General features: G+C 35.7%; 2 protein-coding genes across 2 annotated transcripts; both read left to right on the forward strand.

Moving 5' to 3' along the window:
* The first annotated feature begins 9,222 nt into the window (after nucleotides 1-9,222).
* On the forward strand, nucleotides 9,223-13,744 carry LOC149417374 (uncharacterized). Its single transcript, XM_089639997.1, has 2 exons — nucleotides 9,223-9,390; nucleotides 12,891-13,744. The coding sequence occupies exons 1-2, from the start codon at nucleotides 9,291-9,293 to the stop codon at nucleotides 13,118-13,120; spliced, it is 330 nt and encodes a 109-aa protein (XP_089496123.1). The 5' UTR covers nucleotides 9,223-9,290; the 3' UTR covers nucleotides 13,121-13,744.
* Nucleotides 13,745-19,652: 5,908 nt separating this feature from the next.
* LOC149417375 (uncharacterized) lies at nucleotides 19,653-20,669 on the forward strand. The gene has a single exon (XM_089639998.1). It carries the CDS (start codon nucleotides 19,653-19,655, stop codon nucleotides 20,289-20,291), a length of 639 nt encoding a protein of 212 aa, XP_089496124.1. The 3' UTR covers nucleotides 20,292-20,669.
* Nucleotides 20,670-21,726: the final 1,057 nt, after the last annotated feature.

The following is a 21,726-nucleotide window of genomic DNA, read 5'->3' on the forward strand; positions in this document are numbered from 1 at the left end:
ATTAGGGACTATTAGTTATTGTTGTTATTTTTATATCTATATATCATTATCAATAATATATTTTATATAGTCATTGAAAATATCAATGTTTTTCTTAAGATAACAAAATGTATCTATCGAAACTAAATACATGGTGTCCGCGGGTAAAGTGCACAAACTTCGGGAGATGATTCTACATTATAGTGCAAGTAAAAAAGATAGAAACACTTTTTTAGAAATTTCTACGTTTTAGAGTAGTTTTCAGGTTAAAAAGTTGAATCGTTTGTATGGAGAAAATATAATATTTTTCTATGGAAAAATAGTTTTATATGGAAAAAAAGGAATTTAATAAGTATCAATCTTTTTACTTCTACCATCACGTAGAATCTCCTCCCGAAATTTCTGCACTTTACCCCCGGACACCCTTTACAAACATTTTTTTAATACATTAGATCTTTTTTTCTGATATTACGTAATTACAATAAAGTCCCGTCAAACCGCTAGATAACAATATAAACAAATATAATATATTTGTATAATATTATTATATACATATACAGGATGTAACAACACGTACCAAAGGATTTAAACCAGCGATTCCTGCGCATATTTATTCTAAAAATGTAGATGTAATTTTGTTGTCTGATGATATATTTTTTTCGTAATACACAATATACGCTACCCGTAAACTCGAAATACAAGCGGGAAACAAAAATTCAACAGAAAAAATAATATGAAACATCAAATTTAAAAAGTTGTATCACAAAATCGACTCTAAGGACGGGTTGTTTCGGAGAATTTGAACAATTCATCAAATTTCAACGTTCATTTTCGGGTTCTGTGAAAGACTTACTCAAGTTCTGTTATTATATCCAGAGATGTGCAAAATGGGTACCCAAAACCATTTGAAATGCAAAATGGAAATGGGTCAAAATTTTTCCATTTGAAAATGCAAAATGCAAAATGGTTTTTAGAAAAGCATTTAAAATGCAAAATACCTATTTTCAAAATGCATTGAAAATGCAAAATGGTTTCTCAGGTCAAACAATAAAATAATTATAGAATTTTTAAACAATTTTGTCATTTAATAATGGATATCAATGTAGAACAAACATATTACATGATGGTAAACCAAAAACACCACGACTACAGATTATGAAACCACAAAAAATTTGCGCGGGACTAATGTTGCCAACGTAAAAACATAGAAACTTAGCAGTTAATTAACTAAGCAAGTTTGTAATGGTATCAATAAATTGCCAGGGCTCCTACCAGGGAGCAACTTGACAAATGTAAATTATCTCTCATAGCGAGGTTGAGGACCGACTGATATTTGGGGCTTATGAAAAAAAGATGAGTGGAGATAGTAGGAAGAATGTTGCAAAAAAGCATTTAAAATGGAAAATGCATTGAGAAAAGCATTTAAAATGCAAAATGGAAAATACCCATTTTGCATTTTGCATTTCCATTTGAAATGGATTTATTTGAAATAAAGCACATCTCTGATTATATCATTGTAGGCTAGTTGCTTGACAAAACTGTAATAAAAACAGAACTTGAAAAATCTTTCACAGAACTTGAAAATGAACGTTGAAATTTGATGAATTGTTCAAATTCTCCGAAACAACCCGTCCCAAATGTTATGTATATTCACCAGTTTCCCGCTTGTACTACGTGTTTCCATAATCAATAAGTAGATTAATAAAGTATTTTGGGGCTCCAGCTCAGAGGTGGCCCCCAAATTCAATTGTTGAATGTACTTGAAATTAGAAATCGATAGAAAAATGAACTTTTTCTTTTATTATATTCAATAATATTGTTATTCAGTTTATAAAAAATCAGCTTATTTACAAACAAGCTCTGCTGTGTAATTTTCATTACTATGCTTTACAGCGGTTCGCATAGTAATAATTACACAGCAGAACTGTGAAAAGTTTTGCGGTGCTAATAAAAATATCTTTTACCTCTGCATATTGGTTACCTAAGTCGTGTTAACTGTGTATGCGTGGTATAAGAGAAATTAAAACGAATTGATATTGGTATTTGTAATGAAAATTTTTTATTTTTTTTATTTTGCGTGACTCTATTAGGAACACGAAATGAAATCAGTTGCAGTGGTGCAGGACTGTCAATAAGAGAATGCATTACTTTGAAAAGTCACCAAGGCATTGAATTGTTTACTGTAAATCTCATTAATCATCAGAATGCCCCGTGGGCACACACTCGTGGGCACACACTCCACGCCGAGCGCCCCAACATGCAGCTTTCCCAAGGCGAGCGACGGCCCCATCTGCGATATGTCCCGCTGCAACTGTGATACACCCACCCTCTTGGGCGAGGCAACGGGCAAAATGTAAAAAATGTTTTTGTACGGCTCTGTGATCCATCCTCCATAGCGATCAAATCAATGATTATTAGCTCATTTTACTATTTATGTATTAATTTCCTTTTCTACTTGATTTATAACATTTTGTATTAACCCATAATTTGATAATTTGACACAGCGCGCCCCCACGCCCCGCAGCCGCGCTCGCCACGCCTATCATGCTCCGTCGCTCGCCCGCTCGCGTATTTCCAATCCCTACAGCTGGGTCCAGACATGTTCTTTTGTCCGTACCGTACCTCCGTTTCGTATCAGCGTCGCGATCAAGAACGCTAGTTTGGACGCCCGTTCGGTACGGTACGGTGGTACGGCGTCTCGATACGGATAGAGGTACGCTCCGATCCATCGCGAGTCGGTTTTTCAACCCGTTCAAAGGCGATACGGTACGGGTCTGCGCCAGTCTGGACGTATTCGCGGCGTGCATTGGTTTTGTTCTCTGTCACTACCCGAATCAGCGTGAAAAATGCAGTGGGATAACTATAATATTGTGAAGCTTATCGATGGATATAGGGCCAGGGAAGTTCTGTGGGATCCCGGAAACAGGAATTATTACAGTAAAAATATAAAGCAAGATGCATGGGAGGAACTGTCTTTCGAAATGGAGTGCGGTGTCGACGATATGAAGAAGAAGATGGATGCTCTTGATCGCGACGCGGATACGAAACGGAGGTACGGTACGGACAAAAGATGATGCGTCCAGAGTTTTTGAATCGCGACGCTGGTACGAAACGGAGGTACGGTACGGACAAAAGAACATGTCTGGACCCAGCTTACCGTGATTCAGTTGCGCTACTGACTGAACCGCGTTAGGTATTGTTATGCATAATAGCGTGTTCACACACAGAGCTATAATATGCGTGGGATGGCGTATTTCAGCATATCGCTCGCCATAGTTTCCAATTTAGAACGTACGGCGAGCGATATGCCGAAATACCCCATCCCACGCATATTATAGCTCTGTGTGAACACGCTCTTAATCACCTTACAAAAGCTATAATAAATAAATAAATGGGAGATTATAAAATAATACAATAATAAGAAGTTATTTATGCCAATTATGAACTTTCCACTGATGATAGTGAATAATAAAGTGTGACATTATAAAGGTATTTTCTTTAAAAAATAAAAAATATATATATTTTTAGTTAAAATCTATGAAAAAGGGGGGGGGGGGTGGAGGAACATAGAAATAGGATTAAGAGGCAAAGGATTTTTATTTCTTTTTAGCATTGTTCTAAAGTAGCCTACGGAGTTCGGATTTGTGACTTCTATGGTCAAAATAGATATAGCATTGCAATTTGCAATAGCAAAAATAAAAATAAACGGCTGGCCAAGAAAATGTTTTTAATAATTACAATAAATGTTTTACGAATGGTAGGAAATGTGGTCCATTTTTGGACCGAAATCAATCGCAGAAAAATAAAAGTGGTCCGTTGTCCATTTTTCGACCGAAATCGCTCCAGAGGAACAAACCCGCGTAGGGATTGGAAATACGCACCCGCTCGCGACAGGCGACAGCAGTCAGTGGTCAGTATGCCAGTGTGCGTACAGCAATTGCAGCGAGTTGACGAGCGTTTTTCTAATTTCTTAAAGGTATTCGCGACGCGACGTGTATGTACTGCAATATTAACAAAAATCAAAATATTTTACAGGACGTGGACGATACCTCACGTAAAAAGTGTTATTTCGCATAATTAGATATTGATGGAAAGAAAAGGTTAAGTGGGGGTGAGTATCGCAAGCGAGCTAAAGAAAAAGATAATAAACAACAGGATGTAATTAAAAAAACGCGGAAATTAGATATTAGATTATTATTATAGATTTCGATAAAAGTTGTCAATAAAGTAAATTCATTATGTAGTCTATAGTCTATATCAGGGGTCTCCAAACAACGGCCCGCCAATGTCCTCAATCCGGCCTGCGACAATCGACAATTATACAGTAATTGAACTAGCGAATTTAGCAAGCGTATTTTTTTACATTAATTCCACACAGGAGGTTTTGAGGAAAATATTTTCCCTCACGACCTATGTCATCTTAGGTGATGCTGTGTGGAGGGTCTTTTTAAGGAAGGGAAGTATAGGAAGTTCTGGAAAGGAAAATGTATGAGGGGTGGGTAGGAATCTGGGGATTAGTGTGTCCAGGAGTGACATACGTATGAATACATCCCTCCAACTGCGGTGCAAGGCGATGGGTCAAGATAGTCCGGCTGGAAAGGTCAAAAGGCCTCCCTCACCCAGTCTCTCTCAATCCGGCCCGCCACGCAGCAGGTGGGCAGACGTATCCGCCGCCAAGACCTGGACAAATCTCACCCCATGAACCATGAATGATAATGGCAGGAAAATTAAAACGGTTTTGACCCTAGGAACTTACTGAAAAGTTTGGATACTCCTGGTCAATATGATGGGTACTGAGAAAGGGGCGGCTACATGGTCTGGGGCCTAGGGCGGCCAAGACTGCAAATCCGCCTCTGATTATAGCATAAGGACGGACAGAGAAAATACTAGCCCTTGTATCAAGAGTGCATGCTCAATCGGAAACTGGGGATATTTCCGATGCTGTCAATGAAAATGAATTCAATGGACCTCTCTCTTCTGCTAGCTTCTCTATTTTTTTATGGAAATTCTTCACAAAAGATAATAGAATATTATAATATCTTTGGTCCTCACCTACTCAGCAGTTCCGACTCTAATGGTGCTCAAGATGATCAAACTTTATATTATAAAGTTCAAGACGAGTCAAAAATCAAGCCAAAGACTTTCCACCGACACAATTTCATTTATACCATCGCTTCCATTCATCTCTTCCAGGCTAAGACACCAGTATCAGTTATACCATCAGCAAGTCCTGGAAGTAAATTTCTTCGGCTGCCAAAAGAACAAAGAAAATGAACAAATTTCAGCTGAATTATAAATGGAAAAGAGATGAATTTTGCCACAGAGCTACTATTGAGGAAAATTCCATTAATTTTCCTGATGGTTATTATCCTTTAGAATGTTGTTTTAAGTTGTTTTCTCTCTATATAATAGCAGACGTAAAAGGAAGGACAAATTTTCACTCCGTTAAACGCATTGGAAAATCAATCCAATTGATTGAAAACGAGTTTCGTGATTTTCATATTATTATGGATATTGTATCAGACAGAAGTGTGATACACAAGACTGTAATGGGCCGGTGATCCCAATCCGTGGAGGTGGAAGGTGTCGTCCTTCAGCGGCGTGGAGGGGTAGAGCGGGGCGTCTCTGTAGCCGTTGTAGCTGGTCCGAATGCTGATTCTCGTCCTTGTCGCTAAGTCCGGGTCTGGTCCGTAGAGGCAGAGAGGTCCGTAGTCCGGGGTGAGGCGAGGGGCAGAAGAAACGAAGGCGAGTAGAGGCAGAAGTCAGAGCGAGGTAGAAGGCAGAGCAGAGAGAGAGTTGTAGAGCTGGTGGTGGTTTCTGGCTATCTGCCTTTCTGAGGGGCTTTTTCCCGTTTTATAGGCCGCCGGCGGTGGCACCACGCTCACACGGGTCCCACTTTCTCTTTGATTTTTGGAATCGAGAGCCGTGTTGTGACGCGATAGCGGCGCCCAGGCGGTCATTTTACCGCCGCTCGGCCGGTAATTTCGGGCCGTGATCGAACGTGACCACGGCTTTCCTTTGTTCAGGCACGATCCTCAGAATCGCGCCTGTGGAACGTTATGACGGCGGATCATTTCTCACGTCATGACGGCGCACGGCCCCTTGCTTCGGGCCGTGGCCGAACGTTCCCTCTCGTATAGGCACGATTCTCATAATCGTGCCCGAATTAAAATGCTATTATGATTTTATCCCCAGCTCTCACACTCTGTACTTCTCTGCCCGTATTCCTCTAGCCAAGCTCTGACGTTTCATTTATTGTATTTACATATTTTGACATTTTTTGTACATTTTCATAGGTTTACATTTCTACATTTTACATTAACATATTTCGGCAGTATATTTAATTTTAATTAGATAGATGTAGATTTTAACATGGGCGACCGCGGCCGAACCCTGAGCAGTCCGTCGTGAAATGCCTCTATACCTCGACAACTGGAGTCGTAGGTTTTGTTAGATATAATATAGTGCTGTTAAAGTCTTTTTAACAAATTCGGAAATTTTTACTCTTTACCTATAATAATTTAGATGATTCTGATAGACACTAAAAAGTAAGACCAATCATAGGAAAAATTAGCCTGAACCGTAATGTATTGTTTACAATTCAAAGGCTTCATACACTTGGAAACAAATATAGTTCAATCGATGTATATCATTTTCAATCGGTTTCCCATAGACATTAATATTCATATGTCTGTGCGGTTTCCAAATTTAAAACCAAAATATTAGAACTTTAAAAATAAAACAATAAACATCTAGCTATTGCACCTCTTATTGAATTATTTCCTCAAGATTGACAAAACAGGCTTATACCTACAAACTATCATGTTTAGATTTGCTTTTGCTTGGTTTTATATGTCTAATGGTGAATGTTATATTATTGCTTTACTATTCTATATTTATAATCTGCACAATATTTTTTTTATATAAACTATGTAAAATGGCTGACCGGTCGCCCTCGATTTAGCAGGCCACTACAACCAGTCAAACGCAGTATATTTGTTAACAATACTACCAATAATTATTTCTTTAGCTTTCTAACTCAAAGGCCTCATACACTATGTGTCGTATTGTATCATGTTACTGCTGCCACTACCTAGCATTTACATATAAACTTTACATTTCTTAACTAATTTAAGTCTGTATAACTTAGGAGTAGGAATATTCTTATTTTTTGTACTATTTACTTGCTGTTATAATATGTCAAATGGATATGGTTATATGTATTTTTACTATTACTTTTGTAAACTTGCAATTTTCAGAATATTATTTTTTTATGAACTATGTATGTAAAAGCCCAATAGGCGTATAAATAAATAAATAAAAAAATAAATTTAATTTATTACTAATTTCACCTGGTTCATTTGGCATTGTTCACCGTAGTAAACATTTGAACTTTGATGTTGTATTCCGTAATTTGACAATATTTATTGTGGTAAACATTGTTTTTCTAAAAATGCCTAATTTTTTTCTATTTTTAATCTTTTTTTATTTTTGACAGGAACCCAATTAAACAGTCAGATCATCAAAATTTCATTTTTGACATCCTTGCCAAATAAAGGGTTAACAATTAAGAATTCTCATTTTCATAAAGATTTTAACAAAATATAAGAGTTATTTTATATATTAATAATAAGCCTCCTGATGGGCTTGCTCGAGTGGTTATGAAGCTGAAGAATGAAACAAAAAACAATTAAAAAAATATTGTCAAATTGTAAGTCTAAAATGGAATTGATAAACGTCGCTACCAATAGTTTTGGGTATTTGCAGGGTAAGAGGGGACTGCAGGCGGGTATTCCAAAGTATTTAAAACAACTTTTTAAGGTTCTTTCAATACCATCGGTGTGCATAAATACATTCAAACCTATCCTCTCTAAAATGATTTGCCGGTAGTTACATTATTTTAGAAATCATACCTCATGAATTTTTATAAAAAAGACTAATTTTTGCTGAATCTGGTGATATTCTTTAAGGGTAAACTTAAAAGAATGCACAGTCTGCTCTTCCACAGATGGCGTAATTATAATTATTTCACTTATAAATACGTTTTATAAGTTATGCTTTAAAATTATTTATTTGCGCCCGTACATATGCAATATGAATACGAAAAAAAGCTATTATTTTTCAAGAAAGGCATACAAATCCAATATTGGATTGAATCACCGATACAATATAGTATTTGGCCTCTCTTGAAAGAAATGAGTTTTTATACGGAAAAAAACTAATTATTCATATTCATATTGCATATGTGCGGGCGCAAATGAATATTTTGTGTTAATGTTGTAAAGCATAACTTGCAAAAAGCTTATTTTAATAAAATAATTTAATTAACACCATCTATGCATGCGTAGATTATAACGAATGTTGCCTTTAACCTTAATTTCCTTAATAAACTCCTTTTAACCATAAAAAAAACACAAAATTTTAATATTTCAAAATAAACGTTGTATGTAAATAAATAAATGCAATATTCTCTTTATAAAAAATCAAACAGGTACCCACGTATGTATACAGGGTGAATCGGCACGTACCCGACAAACTTTAACCAGCTATTCCTTAGCACATTTGGAGTAAAAAATGTTATGGGCACTTTGCTGTCCGGTAACATTTTTTTTAATAAAAAATTTACTATTCATATTTTCACCACATGTCACCAATGTTTTATTCTTTGTCAAAGTTTGAAAACCCATCTGGCAATATTTTGTTCGAGTTTCGTTGAATAATGTACGTACGTACCTACGTTGGCGCGCTTTTACAATCACAACGAAATGGCACGGCACCATTCGTCTCATTTTTAACTATTATTATTTAGTGTGTATGAAAGAGCAAGGACACTTTTTGACACACTTGCTAATAACAGCTGTTGAACACGAGACACAATGCAAATGACAGTGACGGAGTGTGGATTTTTTATTTATTTTTTGTTTTTAATGGAAAAAAAATGTTACCGGACAGCAAAGCGCCCATAACATTCTTTACGCCAAATGTGCTGAGGAATAGCTGGTTAAAGTTTGTCGGGTACTTGCCGATACACCCTGTATATTATTTCATAAAGTTATAATTATTACTCTGTAGGTAGGTAGATAAGTGCCAGTGGGTGCCAAGGTTATCTACAATGATCTGCAGCGTGTGCTTGGATGTTTACAATAAAATATTATTATTATTTTTCCTCTGGTAAATAAACTCGTTTTAGATTTTTATTTTTATTCCATATAAAAGAGCAGTTTTGCAGGAGATGGTCATCAGACAGATATTATTGTCAGGAGGTGAGTGTTTAATAAAAAAAACAATATAATAATAATTACAAACCAAAAATGAAGTTTGCAATTGCTTTGTGCCTGATAATGTTTGCCGTAGTCGTTGTGGTATCCAACCCCCAATACGACAGGGGCTGCATGTATCTGCTGGGTCATTGTAAGTACCTTTTCATTTCACTTAAATACTCAAAAATTTAATTTTTTAGATATTTTGGAAACTTAAGGCGATGCACTACGTGTACGTAGTAATGCAAAATCATGTGTTTTTGGTTTGAAAATTAGGTCGCCTAGAAATGTTTTAGATGCTTTAATTAAATACTGCGAGTAGAATACATCCTGGCCTTTGAAATAAACGAGTATTTTTTAGATAAGTCTTTTTATAAGCCCAGAAAAAAATAACGTATAAGGCCTATGAAAACTGCTTTAAAGTTCAAAATCTCCTGCTTACGAACCTATTTTCGGTTATGATTTTATTTTATAATGTGCCAAATTAGGTTATTTATAAAATGATTGAAAAACATTTAAATATTTTTGCCTGAACATCCACAAAATAAAATAAAAGGCGCTTTTTGGCCATGTAAGCCTTATCGCCATCTACGTAAGGTGTGTTTTTGATAGCGGCTTAAAATATTACACGACGTAGTGCATCGCCTTAATACGAAAATGTGGAATGAGAAATCTAAAAGAATTTGGAAACTTTTTCATTTTACAACAGAACTATCTACTAATATATCAAGCTTTAGGGGTTCGTTTGTCTTCTCTCATTAATTTGGAAATCAATTGTAGGAAAGGTCAGGTCTAAAACATATCCGGGTGGTGTCAAGTGGTTCATTGTCCGCAATGCATCCTTGAAAAAGTAAAGCATTCATAAAAATTCAATTAAATTAAATTTATTGTTATTCTTTTAAAAATAAAAATCGAGTATTTGCGGCATGACATTATAAAGTAGTAAAAAGTATGTTTCTAATTTTATCTTATTTAATAAATCAAAACCAAAAATTCCTCTGAAATCATAAAATTTGTGTGTAGGTCTATTTAAATATCAACTTTTTAAATTATTGTTTTACGTAACAAAAAACCAATCTCAAATCCAAATCATTAATGGCTAAAGAAAATACAAATCATTGCACTGATTCAACTCACAATATTAGGTCTAAATAATTCCATAAATCAGAGGCAGCTCCAGCACTTCTTCGATACTTCGATGGTGGGGACAGGTATATTTGTACGTGTACTGTACTGAAATCTCACTACCCGGAGAAATAAAAAAAAATCAAACAAAAATGTTCATCGATAAGCCATGGACCTAACCAAATATGTCACAAAAATCAGTAAAAATTTCTACTACAAGGTATATCAATTTATAACACAGTGTAATAAAAATAATGCAATATCTTGCAAGATTACCGTCAGACTTAATTTGAAAATGCGCGATTCCTGCTCGAAAGCTATACAAACGGTTCATTATTATTTGGCACGAGGGGATTTTATGGACAATCCCGGCAGTATTTGAAATGCAAGTGTGCATGTGCCTAATTGAGGATTGCCTACTCAAATGAAAGTACTCAAATGCCTGAAGGGAGATCCCGGATTGACCCCGACCTGCGAAAGGGCAGAGACCTGACAATTCGTACGGCTAGGCACTAGTCGCTAGTTATAGTTCTAGAGGAGAGTGGTTTATTTATGTTCTAGAGCAGAGGTTCCCAAAGTGGTCTATATAGACCCCCAGGGGTCGATATCGGCTTGCTCGGGGTCTATGTCAGCGAGAAGAAAATTTGGGGGTCCACGAGATTCAAATGGGGGTACATACGAGCGGACCCCCATTTACCTTAAGTTAACATTTAGGAGTTCCGTAAATGACACAATACAGCTAACACAAATAAAACACAAATAAATTACTTATTTGATATTTGTATTTTTATATTTCGTTAAGTTGTTTATTGAGGTATATAAATAAAATTATACGTTCATTTTCTCATCAGTATTAATATATTGAAGCAAAACATTGCACATCGGAAGCCGCGAATTTTCCTAGACACCCAACTTGTTTTTGAAAAACGTCCAGGGTAATAATGATGTTCAACATTTAAATGTACTTCACACAGACTTCAAAACTAAGTTTGAAGACCTTTTGACTGTGGAAGTGGAATTTTGAAGAATCGGTTATCATATGACAAGAAGAACTGATCGGAATAAGAGCTAACAAAGAACTTAAGGGGCAGTTCTGTAGGGCCAGCTACAGAAATAAATTCTCGTTGCTTATCCTGCTCCATTTTCATTTGGTGTAATACCTCACAAGGGTGCCCCTGTCTGCAAAATGTAAAGACAGGGGAACTATACCGCCACCCGGCTGTTGGACAGGCAAGAGAAGGGAATCTTCTTACGAAAATATATAATAATATTAGAGAAACGATTATCACATGGGACGTTAATAGTTTTAGGAAAATTCAATATTCGGTAGGCAGGGGGTCTACAGAAAAAAATAATATTTGGCAAGTGGTCTACGGGGCAAAAAAGTTTGGGAACCTCTGTTCTAGAGTAAGCTTCAAAACGTGGCACGGAGCGAGCGGATGCCAATTGTCGCTTGAAAATGATCCGAAAAAATTTTTATATTAAATTTCTGCAAAATTATTGTTGCTTTTATGTTAGAATTCATTCATTTTGGTGCAGGCACATTTAAGCGCCCTTGAGGTGATTATAAAAATAATCCAATCACTTTTATTATTAAGGCGAAGCTTAAGGCGACGCTTAGTGCCAAATCACTATTTTGATTAATATTTATAACGAATTAGTGTACATTATCAATACCAATAAATATGCTTTAGATAAATCGAAGGTTTTCGTATCGTTTCGCTTGAGTAGAATACAAATAAATAAAAAAAATTACGCAATAAAAAATGTAAATGTAAACTACTAAAAAAAAATTTTTTCAATAGAAATGCATGAACTCGTAAAGGAAACAACTTTAAAAAATACAGTATTATAGCTAAAATTATCTTTGACAGTTTCACTTGATTAACTTTTTTTTCTTTCTAATAAAATTATTTAGAAAATAAATAAGAACCAGTTTTGTGCTTGAAATCGAACGTTTCTAGACTCCGTTTGTCAAGAGATATTAATGCCTATTACCTACAATATAAGGTATACCAAGAATAAACACGTTTTTGGCTTGTAGCTTCCTCTTAATGCCAAATCACTATTTTGATTGATCTTTATAACGAATTGGTGTACATTATGAATACCAAAAAATATGCTTTAGATAAATTGAAGGTTTTTCTATTGTGTTGCTTGAAAAAAAAAATTACTAAATAAAAAAAATACAAATGTTAACTAAGTACTAAATATTTTTTTGTTCAATAGAAATGTATGAACGCACAACTTAATACATTATTATAGCTAAGATTATCTCTGACAGTTTCACTTGATCAACTTTTTTCTTTCTTATAAAATTATTTTGAAAATAAATAAAAAACAGTTTTGTGCTTGTTTCAAGCGATTTTAATGCCAATTACCTACGATATAAGGTATACCAAGAGTATACACATTTTTTCTTAAAGAATTGACTTTTTGTTATTTTAGCATCGGGAATATGTAGCGGGGACGTTCCCTCTGTGAATAAACACCACTACCATAAATAATAGATGATTTTTCTTCCAGGTTCGTACGAGTGTCCGGTCGGCACCCATTCCTACGTAACCAACTGCATCGGCCCCTCCTACTCGGAGAGGACATGCGCCTCCCCGGTGGCCAAGGAGCTGCCGCCCATCTGCGACCTGTCCCGCTGTGAGTGCGATGAGCCCAACGTCATGGACTACACCACGGGCAAATGCGTCAAGCTAGAGAACTGCCCAAAGAATGCACAGGAGGAGGACACTAATGGATACTAAAACTTATAATAAATAATATTGATAATTAATACAGTCTGTTTATTTTGTTCTTCCGAAATAACAATAACATATTTATTATAAGCATTAATTAAATAGCCTGAAAAAGAAATATAAATTGAAAAAATCTTGCGAGAAAAAATTATAATAACTATCTCGTCAGCGGCATTTTTTTTCTCCAAAGATCTTTTCAATTTATATTTGTGTTTCAGGCTAATAATTATGGCTTATAATAATTTGTTATCCTTTGTATTTTGGAGGCTGGATGGTTCTGTGGTTCTCCAATCCGCAGAACCCAAGGTTGCGTGATTACTCTCGGTGTGTAAAATCAGAATTCGAATATTTTAAATTTAGTTTTTATTTTACGTAACAATAATTTTATGAACCAAACAGATCGCGTACGTTAGAGGGGATTTAGGGCCATAAATGAACCTGTTTAGGGCTAAACCGGCGGCTGAGACCACTGGAAGAGAATGAAATATTTGCCGCGCGAGTTTACAGTGATACCAGTCTCACATAAATGTAGGTAAAAGTAACGTTGTTATTATTTTCGGGAGATGTAAACTCTCTATAATTTACCCTACAGAACTTTGTATAATAACCTTGTCTTGTAAACATAAGTTTATCTCTAATAATTTTTTTTATATTTATTTGTGATTTTACTGCCGGGCTAGTATTTCAAGGTGAAAATTTATAATAAAAAAGAAAGGTATAAAAGATTATCATGTTTAAGTTTTATTAATGCTTTAATCTGTGGTGTTATATAAGTGTGGAAATCAAATATTGTCGTTATTGTTGATATGAAGCAGAGACGGTGTGCATAGTTGGTGTAAGCACTCAGGTCATAGGTCCATCGTGTTATCTCAGAGTTTCACCTTATTCCTCTGGCAGAAACCCAGTCCCCGGTGTTATCATTAGGTCATTGTTGATACGAAGAACGATTGCAGGTTCAAATCCTGGAGTGCGCAGGAAATTTGTTTGGAATCATTTTTGTTGTTTGGCGATTAATTCACCCAAAGTAATATAATATATTATATTAATATATATAATATATATTAATATATAATATAGTATATTTGCAGCACGTTCCAGAAAGACCACCATTCAGAATTGAAGCGTTCCTTGAAATGGCTTTAGCCGTGTTTGGTGACCAGGTCTGAATAGCCTGCTTCACCTTCCTCTACGCCATTTCCTTTCCCTCCCCACTAAATTCAGCCTCGCAACATACTTCAATTGGGGCTGCCATAGTCTCACTGGGTACAGACAGCTGGGAATAGTCACAGCTCTTCTGCAGTATTCATATATGACAGGCCATAGGTCCATTGTGCAATCTCCATGTTGAATTCACGTTGTTCTTTAGGCAGAATCCCAGTACCGGGGTTATCATTGAGTTATTTGTGATGTCTCATAATATTTTTAAAAATTTGAAATACTAATTTTGGTTATGCATCTGCCCATAAACTTTAGAACTATTAATTACTGAATACATTTCAATATCCTTTTCAAAACTGGAAGTGTTTGTTTGGAGAATCCAGAAGCGGTCTAACGCTGTACGACTACTGAATCCGGTCCACATGCACTGCCACTAGCATGATAATAGTGAAACATGATTATTCCGTGAAAAATCACAGGATAGTCAATTCTTTACAAACCAGTTCTAGTTTCGAAAATAACAATGATTGAAAAATTATATGGCCTAAAAATACATCCATATATATATCAACAAACGCTAACAAAAACAGTTAATAACATATAATATTAATTAAAAACGATTAAAACTGTAAGAGACATAAACGCCCTGCGATTGGTCAGCGTGTTCTGACAGATCATACAATGCTTCCTCCCGGGTCGGTCGGTGGCGTGTTTTAGAATGTGGATAATTTTGCTACCACTGTGGTATAGAAATTATTTCAAAATGTTTTTTGAAAATCTTTTTAAATATTTAAATTGGGATTTGTTGATTTCATACACACCGGAGTGGGATTGACTTTACTGTTAATGGATAAAACTGAGGTACACATGATGTCACATGTACCCCGCAAGATTTCATTCATTTTGGCGGGCTTTGAGAAACGAAAGCATTGTTTTTTTATTTAACTATGAAATCAACATTTGTAAGAAAAAAAGAATATGTACTGGTGTACAAGTTTTTTTTATTTAATTTTTTTTTTTTTTATAGCGAATACCTCACAAGAGTCCCAACTGCTCCCGTCTGGAGCCAGTGAGACTATGGCATCCCCAATTGGGGGATGTTGTGAGGCTGAAGGTAAGTGGGGAAGGGAAAGAGGAAGGTGGGGAAGTACCTGGCTATTCAGATCTAGTCACTAAACACGGCTAAAGCCATTTGAAGCAACGTTTCAATTCTGAATGGTGGTCTTACACCAGGGCGATACTGGTAGTATCTTCCACTCTGGAACGTGCCGCAAATATACTATATATTATTAATTTAATTAATTAATTGTGAAATAACACAAATTAATCAAATAAAATTTATTTGCGCACGCCGGGTTTGAACCCGCGACCTTCGGAATGGCAGTCCAATGCGTTACCACTGGACTATGCCGGCCGTCAGTTAAAAGGTGAATTTGTATTATTTTTTTTAAACGACTGGATTCTCTTTTAAAATAATTTGGGAGGCGGGTAAGAGTACCGCTACCCCGGGAACCATTTATTGGATAACCAACTCCTCTGCCATAGGTCACCCCAAGTGGACATTTGGTGACCTAGCAGGGATGCCCAGGCTCATGGGGTGAGGCTTGTCCGTGGTCGGGAGAGACTGATTGAGGGAGACCTTTTAACCTATCCAGCAGGACTATTGGAACATCACTGTGATTCATACGTCTGTCACTCCTGGACACACTGACCTCCAGATTCCTACCCACACTTATACTTTTTTCCTTCACAGAACTTCCTCTTCTTCCTTTCCTAAGAAGAGCTCCGCACAGCATTTCCAAAGATAACTAAGGGGATAAATAAGGGGGTTATTATTTTTCCACTTTATTTAATTTACCCAACTGATAAAGGAAATAGCTGCTTCTATGACTTCAAAACATATTCACTTCTACAGAGCTTGTAATAATATCTATGTTTTTGTCCTTATTTATATAAAGAAGAGTGTCTGTGGCACAGGGCGTTTTTTTATACAAATCAACAGTTTCATTCCGAGATCGATAAAATTTTATGCACTCGACCTTCAAAAGAGGAGTGTCACTATCTACATGAGATATCGAAAAACCACTCCCACACTTGACATTCAAAATAAGAGAAAAATCAAAAAACAGTCCACATCTGATTACGAAAAACACTGTGTACAGCCCCGGGCAATGCCAGGGACAGCTAGTAATAAATAAATAATTATAGTTATTGTTGAAATAAACAATATACTTAATGAGTAAAACCTCAAATTGTAATGTTTAACCATTGAAGACAATGTAGGCGATTCTCAGTATATTTTATTTTTAATTTAATAAATGTTCTTCTTTTTGAAGTATTATGTTGTTAAAATCAAAATTCCCGAAATTCCCCGTCCAGGGGAATATTCCCAGGAATATTCCCCAGAAATAAATTCCCGGGAATTTATACATCACTATGTGGAGGAAACCTCCATTTTTTTCCACTCTACCTCCAGACATGTCGGGGTTCTGAAAATCGGATCATGAGTAAAAATGAACTAGTATTTAAATATCCATGTAACTCGAAAATAATAGAAAATGTCACGACTAAACGGCGCAACTTTTCCTACTGTGTTTTGTTATAACAGATCACCACGCAAATGGCATCTTTTTAAAAATATATATTTAAAAAAAAATTCTTTATTCATTGTAAGTTGAGGATTTTTTGACTTTCATGCTAGGTACATGTCCGTGTTACGACCAAATTCTGCATCGGGTTGCTACAGGGTTTTGTTATAATACTCGTCCAAATAAGTCGCGTCTCAACTTGAGCGCGCACATACAATAGTCAGGTGGCTTCTTGCTGCTAACTCATCTTCAGTCGCGTCGTGACTTGAGCGTGCGTTTAGACTGGTCTCCCGATCCGGCCTGCCACGCAACTGGCGGACCGATGCATATATCGCCAAGACCCGGACAATCCTCACCCCCATGAACCCGGGCACCCCTGCTCAAGTCACCAAACGTAGCGAACCACTTGGGGTGACCTATGACAGAGGTTATCCAATAAATGGTTCCCGGGGCGGCGGTACCCATAACCACCTCCCAAATTGAAAATTGAATTATACAAATTGAATTTGGTCCAATTTTAGTAAGGTCGGCAAGTATGGTATACTCTAAATAAGTCACTAAACCAAAAAAAACTAATAAAATATATCAATAACTCGGGAAAAGACAACACTAGTGCACCGACACAATTCGATATACTACGCTACATCACTTTGCTGTATATTTATTTGTCGAAATAGAAGTTAAATAAATAAAATAACAATATACATTATAGGTTATTGAAGAATTATAATATTATGCTAGTTACCCAAAAGTTATTTTTAAAAAAATTATCCATTTGAGTGTTTTGTATCCATATTGGCAATACGGAACGAAATCACCTCGGAGTTGGTCTGGCCGTAACGGATGTTTTTTTTTACAGATATTATTTTACGTAAACATATGAAATTAAAGTAAGAATATCGGAATACTTCACCAAACAAACACAAAAGTGACCAAACGGAAAAAATAATAAAAAAACATCGATTACTCGGGACAACACAACACTAGAATATCGAATATCGATTTATGACTACGTGACATCACTTCGCACAAATACATATGTATTTATCTAAACCCTGTCCCCCGACCCTTACCTCCCGAATACTGAGTGAAAGGGACACATGCAGCTCGGGCTACAAATATCTAAATGAAATCTTCAAAATGGAGGTTTTGTGTTCCCCATTTTTCTCCTCCAAAAGTTAACCGATTTTCAATTTTTTTTTTACCAACTACATAAGAAGAATCTATTCTATGTCGGACCGTTTTGCTTTTTTTCAAAATATATTGTCTAGTTTGTAGACTGAACGTCTTTTGACTGCGTTTAAATCAGGCAATTTTATTGATTTTTGGAAGGTCATAACTTATATAAGAAGCAATTTATCAAAAAAAAAAAACGTACCGACACGCAAGTCGCCGATATCTATTTTATGTTAAAAAAATATTTGCTCTAGGGTTAAAATCCAGAAAGATAAATGGGGACTACGTTTGTATGGAAAAATCAACGCCCGGTTACGTCTTAATATTAAAAAATAAACTACAATAATTGCAATATTCTCACACACATAAGCATACATTATTTCATAAAGTAAAGTCAACCGGTTTTCATCAGTTTTTCCATCTTGTAATTGTTAGTATGGTTACCCTATGCTTGTGTCTGATAAGCCAGCACAGGTATAGGTAACGCAACGAAAGAAGGAAGCAATAAAATGCTTAGAATTGATGTATTGGTCTATCTGTGTGAACGTCAAGCGCCGCCCACTAACGCGATAAGGCTCTCTGTCTTGCTTACGCTCACTTATTGTAACTAGTTAGAAGAGAGGCAAGTTTTAACAATACCGTTACGGGGTATACTTACGGGGTATCCTATTCATTCAGTTCGTAATTTGATTTAAACATACGTGCACCTACATATCGCAAGTGAAATAATTACCAATTTTTGAATTTGAAATAATAAATAGTTTTCATCATTTTTAATTCGAATTAGTAGATTTACAGAGTGTTTTTAAAGTGTGCAAGTGAATATTTATTACGACATCATGGAGTCCTGTTACAAAACGGGACGTGGCGAATCACTGAATGGACAAAGTCGTGAAATTTTATTCCGCGTGTTTAATTATTTTATGCATAATATAAAAAACGGTGGTCAATTTTTAAGCATGACTGACTTATATGATTTGACGTCTAAGGCAACTGGAGTATCGCAGACTAGTATTCGACGTATCGTAACTGGAGTGGCAAAGGAAGCAGAAACACAACCGTCATCATCGTCAACTCAACGACCAACCTTCAGCACACCAGGGAAGAAACGACGCAGACTATCAACCAAATCAGATGTAGATGATTTCGATAAGGAAGTTATTAGAAGATGTGTGTATGATTTTCATTTAGTTCATAAGTCTTTGCCAACGATGAAAAAGATTCATAGAGTTCTGAAAGGGGACATCGACTACGCAGGGTGTATAACTACGTTAAGGAAAGTTGTTCACAATTTGGGTTTTCGATGGAGAAAAACAGAAACAAACCGAAAGTTGCTTATTGAAAAAAATGATATCCGACTTAAACGTACCACATATCTCACTAAATTAGAAGAATATAGGAATGACGGACGTCCAATTGTGTATTCTGATGAAACATACATTCATAGTACACATACAACACCGCGTGCGTGGACTGACAACTCCAATAAAGAAGCTAAAGTTCCTGTGTCTAAAGGCAAACGTCTAATAATACTTCATGCATGCAGTGAAAATGGTTTTGTACCCAACGCAGTGTTAACATTTAAATCTGATCAGAGGACTGGCGACTACCATGGTGCTATGAATTCTGCCAATTACAGAAAATGGATCACGGAAAAGGTTTTTCCAAATCTGGAACCAAAATCTGTGCTTGTTATAGACAATGCGTCATACCACAATGAGGAATGCGAAAGGATCCCGACATCAAGTTCAAGAAAAGGAGTTATGCTGACCTGGTTGGAAAAGCATGGAATACCGTATCCGATTAAAAACACAATACCAATATTATATGATATTATTAAGCTCCACAAGATACGAGTCAAGAAATACATTCTGGACCAATTGCTGGAAAAGCATGGTCACTCAGTATTGCGTCTGCCACCATACCACCCGGAGCTGAACCCAATCCAACTCTGTTGGGGAATAATAAAAGGACGCGTAGCTGTCAGGAATGTTACTTTTACGATGGATTCCGTCCAGACTTTACTTGGAGAAGAAGTTGTCGCAATTAATGCCCAGACATTCAAAGACATTTTTAGAAAGGTCAAGGAACAAGAGGATAAATACGAAAAATTAGAACCCAAGATCGATACTTACACTGATGAATTCACAATACATCTTGGGGAATCAGATGAAGATACCTCCGTTGGATCATCTTTGGGATCTTCAATCAGTGGGGAAATAAGTGGTATAGGTGAACTTTTAGATGATTCTGACTAATGTGCTAAAGGTCCAGTGGGATAGTTTTTATCGTAAATTATTGATATTATCTCACTGTTCTTAAAAATTTTGTTGCTTATATTTTCATTTCATTTATATACTTTTTATCTCCATCATAACTTTATTTATACTATTTTTTTCTCATGTTAAAGTATTTTATCATGTTAATATGTACTGCCTTTATTATTTATGTAAAAGCCCTCTGGGCGCAAAACAAAATAAATAAAGAAACAACTAACAAATTAATGTTCTCCAAAACGAGCTTGAAAAAAAAATCATTTGTCATATACTTGGTTTATAAATGTGTAAAATCTACTACTTAAGAAATTCTAAAAATTATAGTACTTTATTTAAAATTAAATATCTAGTCATATAAACATTGGGAACTCATATGTCATAAATATATTGGTTTATAAATGTGTACATTCTAATTATACAATTATAAATGTTCTCTAAAAAATGGTATGGAAAGAATCTCCTACTTATGATCTCACTGAAGAAACCACTCATTCACTCTGAATGCAATTATTGATGTTTTCCGAAATGACCCTTGTAACATTATTGCCAATGGATGGGTGATGAAAAGATTAATTGTATAAATTAATGATGGATCTAACAATTGTGACATTAATTGGTAATTACCAAATACAATAATCTAGTCATCTACGCACACGCACTGACGCAATGTATGTAGGTAGTGATGAGATCTGATAAGGAAGTTAAATAAAAGAATGTTTTAAATATCAACAGACGCTAATTTATTAAATATTAATTATTAAAATACTTGATCTATAAAAATAAGCATGAGACTCTAACAACATCTTATCTCCGGGCGTGTCAAGAATGTACGTGAGTTTAAACGCCATCTTGATAAAATTTATGACTAACGAGCAGGTAACATTAATAAATTAAACACTTAAAATCTTGTAAGGAATGTCTGAGCGGGCGCCAGCGTGTTATAAAATAACAACGCAAGAAGTTAAATAAGTAATCCCTATTAGAATGATAAGTTACATGATTAAAAAATAGTTAAAAGTGAAAAAGACCTTCCGTGACTTGCAAAGTAGTCCCTCATTGTTCCAGTGTCGCACGAACCACACCGTAATCCCTTGAGTCCAGCCAGCAACTGAGCTCGACGGAGTGCGCTCCGCTTAGAGAGCTCGCAACAGTCTTGCCAATCGGAGAAAATTGACCAATGTTTATTCTAATCGGGTAAGAACTCGCCGCCCAGAAGTACGCACTGCTACACCCTGTAAAAAAAATCACATCTTTGCGATTCTTTCAAAGACATAAAGAAACCATCCCTTCGTTAAAATAGATAAATAAATATTCTAGGAAACGATAAAATTTTGGAAATGTGGGTTAATTATACTTCTAGGAAATATATCAAATTAACATTAAACATGCTTTGTAAAATAAATATTTCTGGTCAGAA

The sequence above is a fragment of the Hesperophylax consimilis genome, chromosome 15, assembly GCF_061612785.1.
Source record: "Hesperophylax consimilis isolate HC1 chromosome 15, BYU_Hcon_1.0, whole genome shotgun sequence".
Classification (NCBI taxonomy): domain Eukaryota; kingdom Metazoa; phylum Arthropoda; class Insecta; order Trichoptera; family Limnephilidae; genus Hesperophylax; species Hesperophylax consimilis.

What these genes read in the sequence shown, in the direction of transcription:
- LOC149417374 (XM_089639997.1), top strand. Translation starts at nt 9,291, where the DNA reads ATGAAGTTTGCAATTGCTTTGTGCCTGATAATGTTTGCCGTAGTCGTT. An exon ending in CATGTATCTGCTGGGTCATT is followed by an intron (nt 9,391 to 12,890) that starts GTAAGTACCTTT and finishes TTTTTCTTCCAG; the next exon opens with GTTCGTACGAGTGTCCGGTC.
- LOC149417375 (XM_089639998.1), top strand. Translation starts at nt 19,653, where the DNA reads ATGAATTCTGCCAATTACAGAAAATGGATCACGGAAAAGGTTTTTCCA.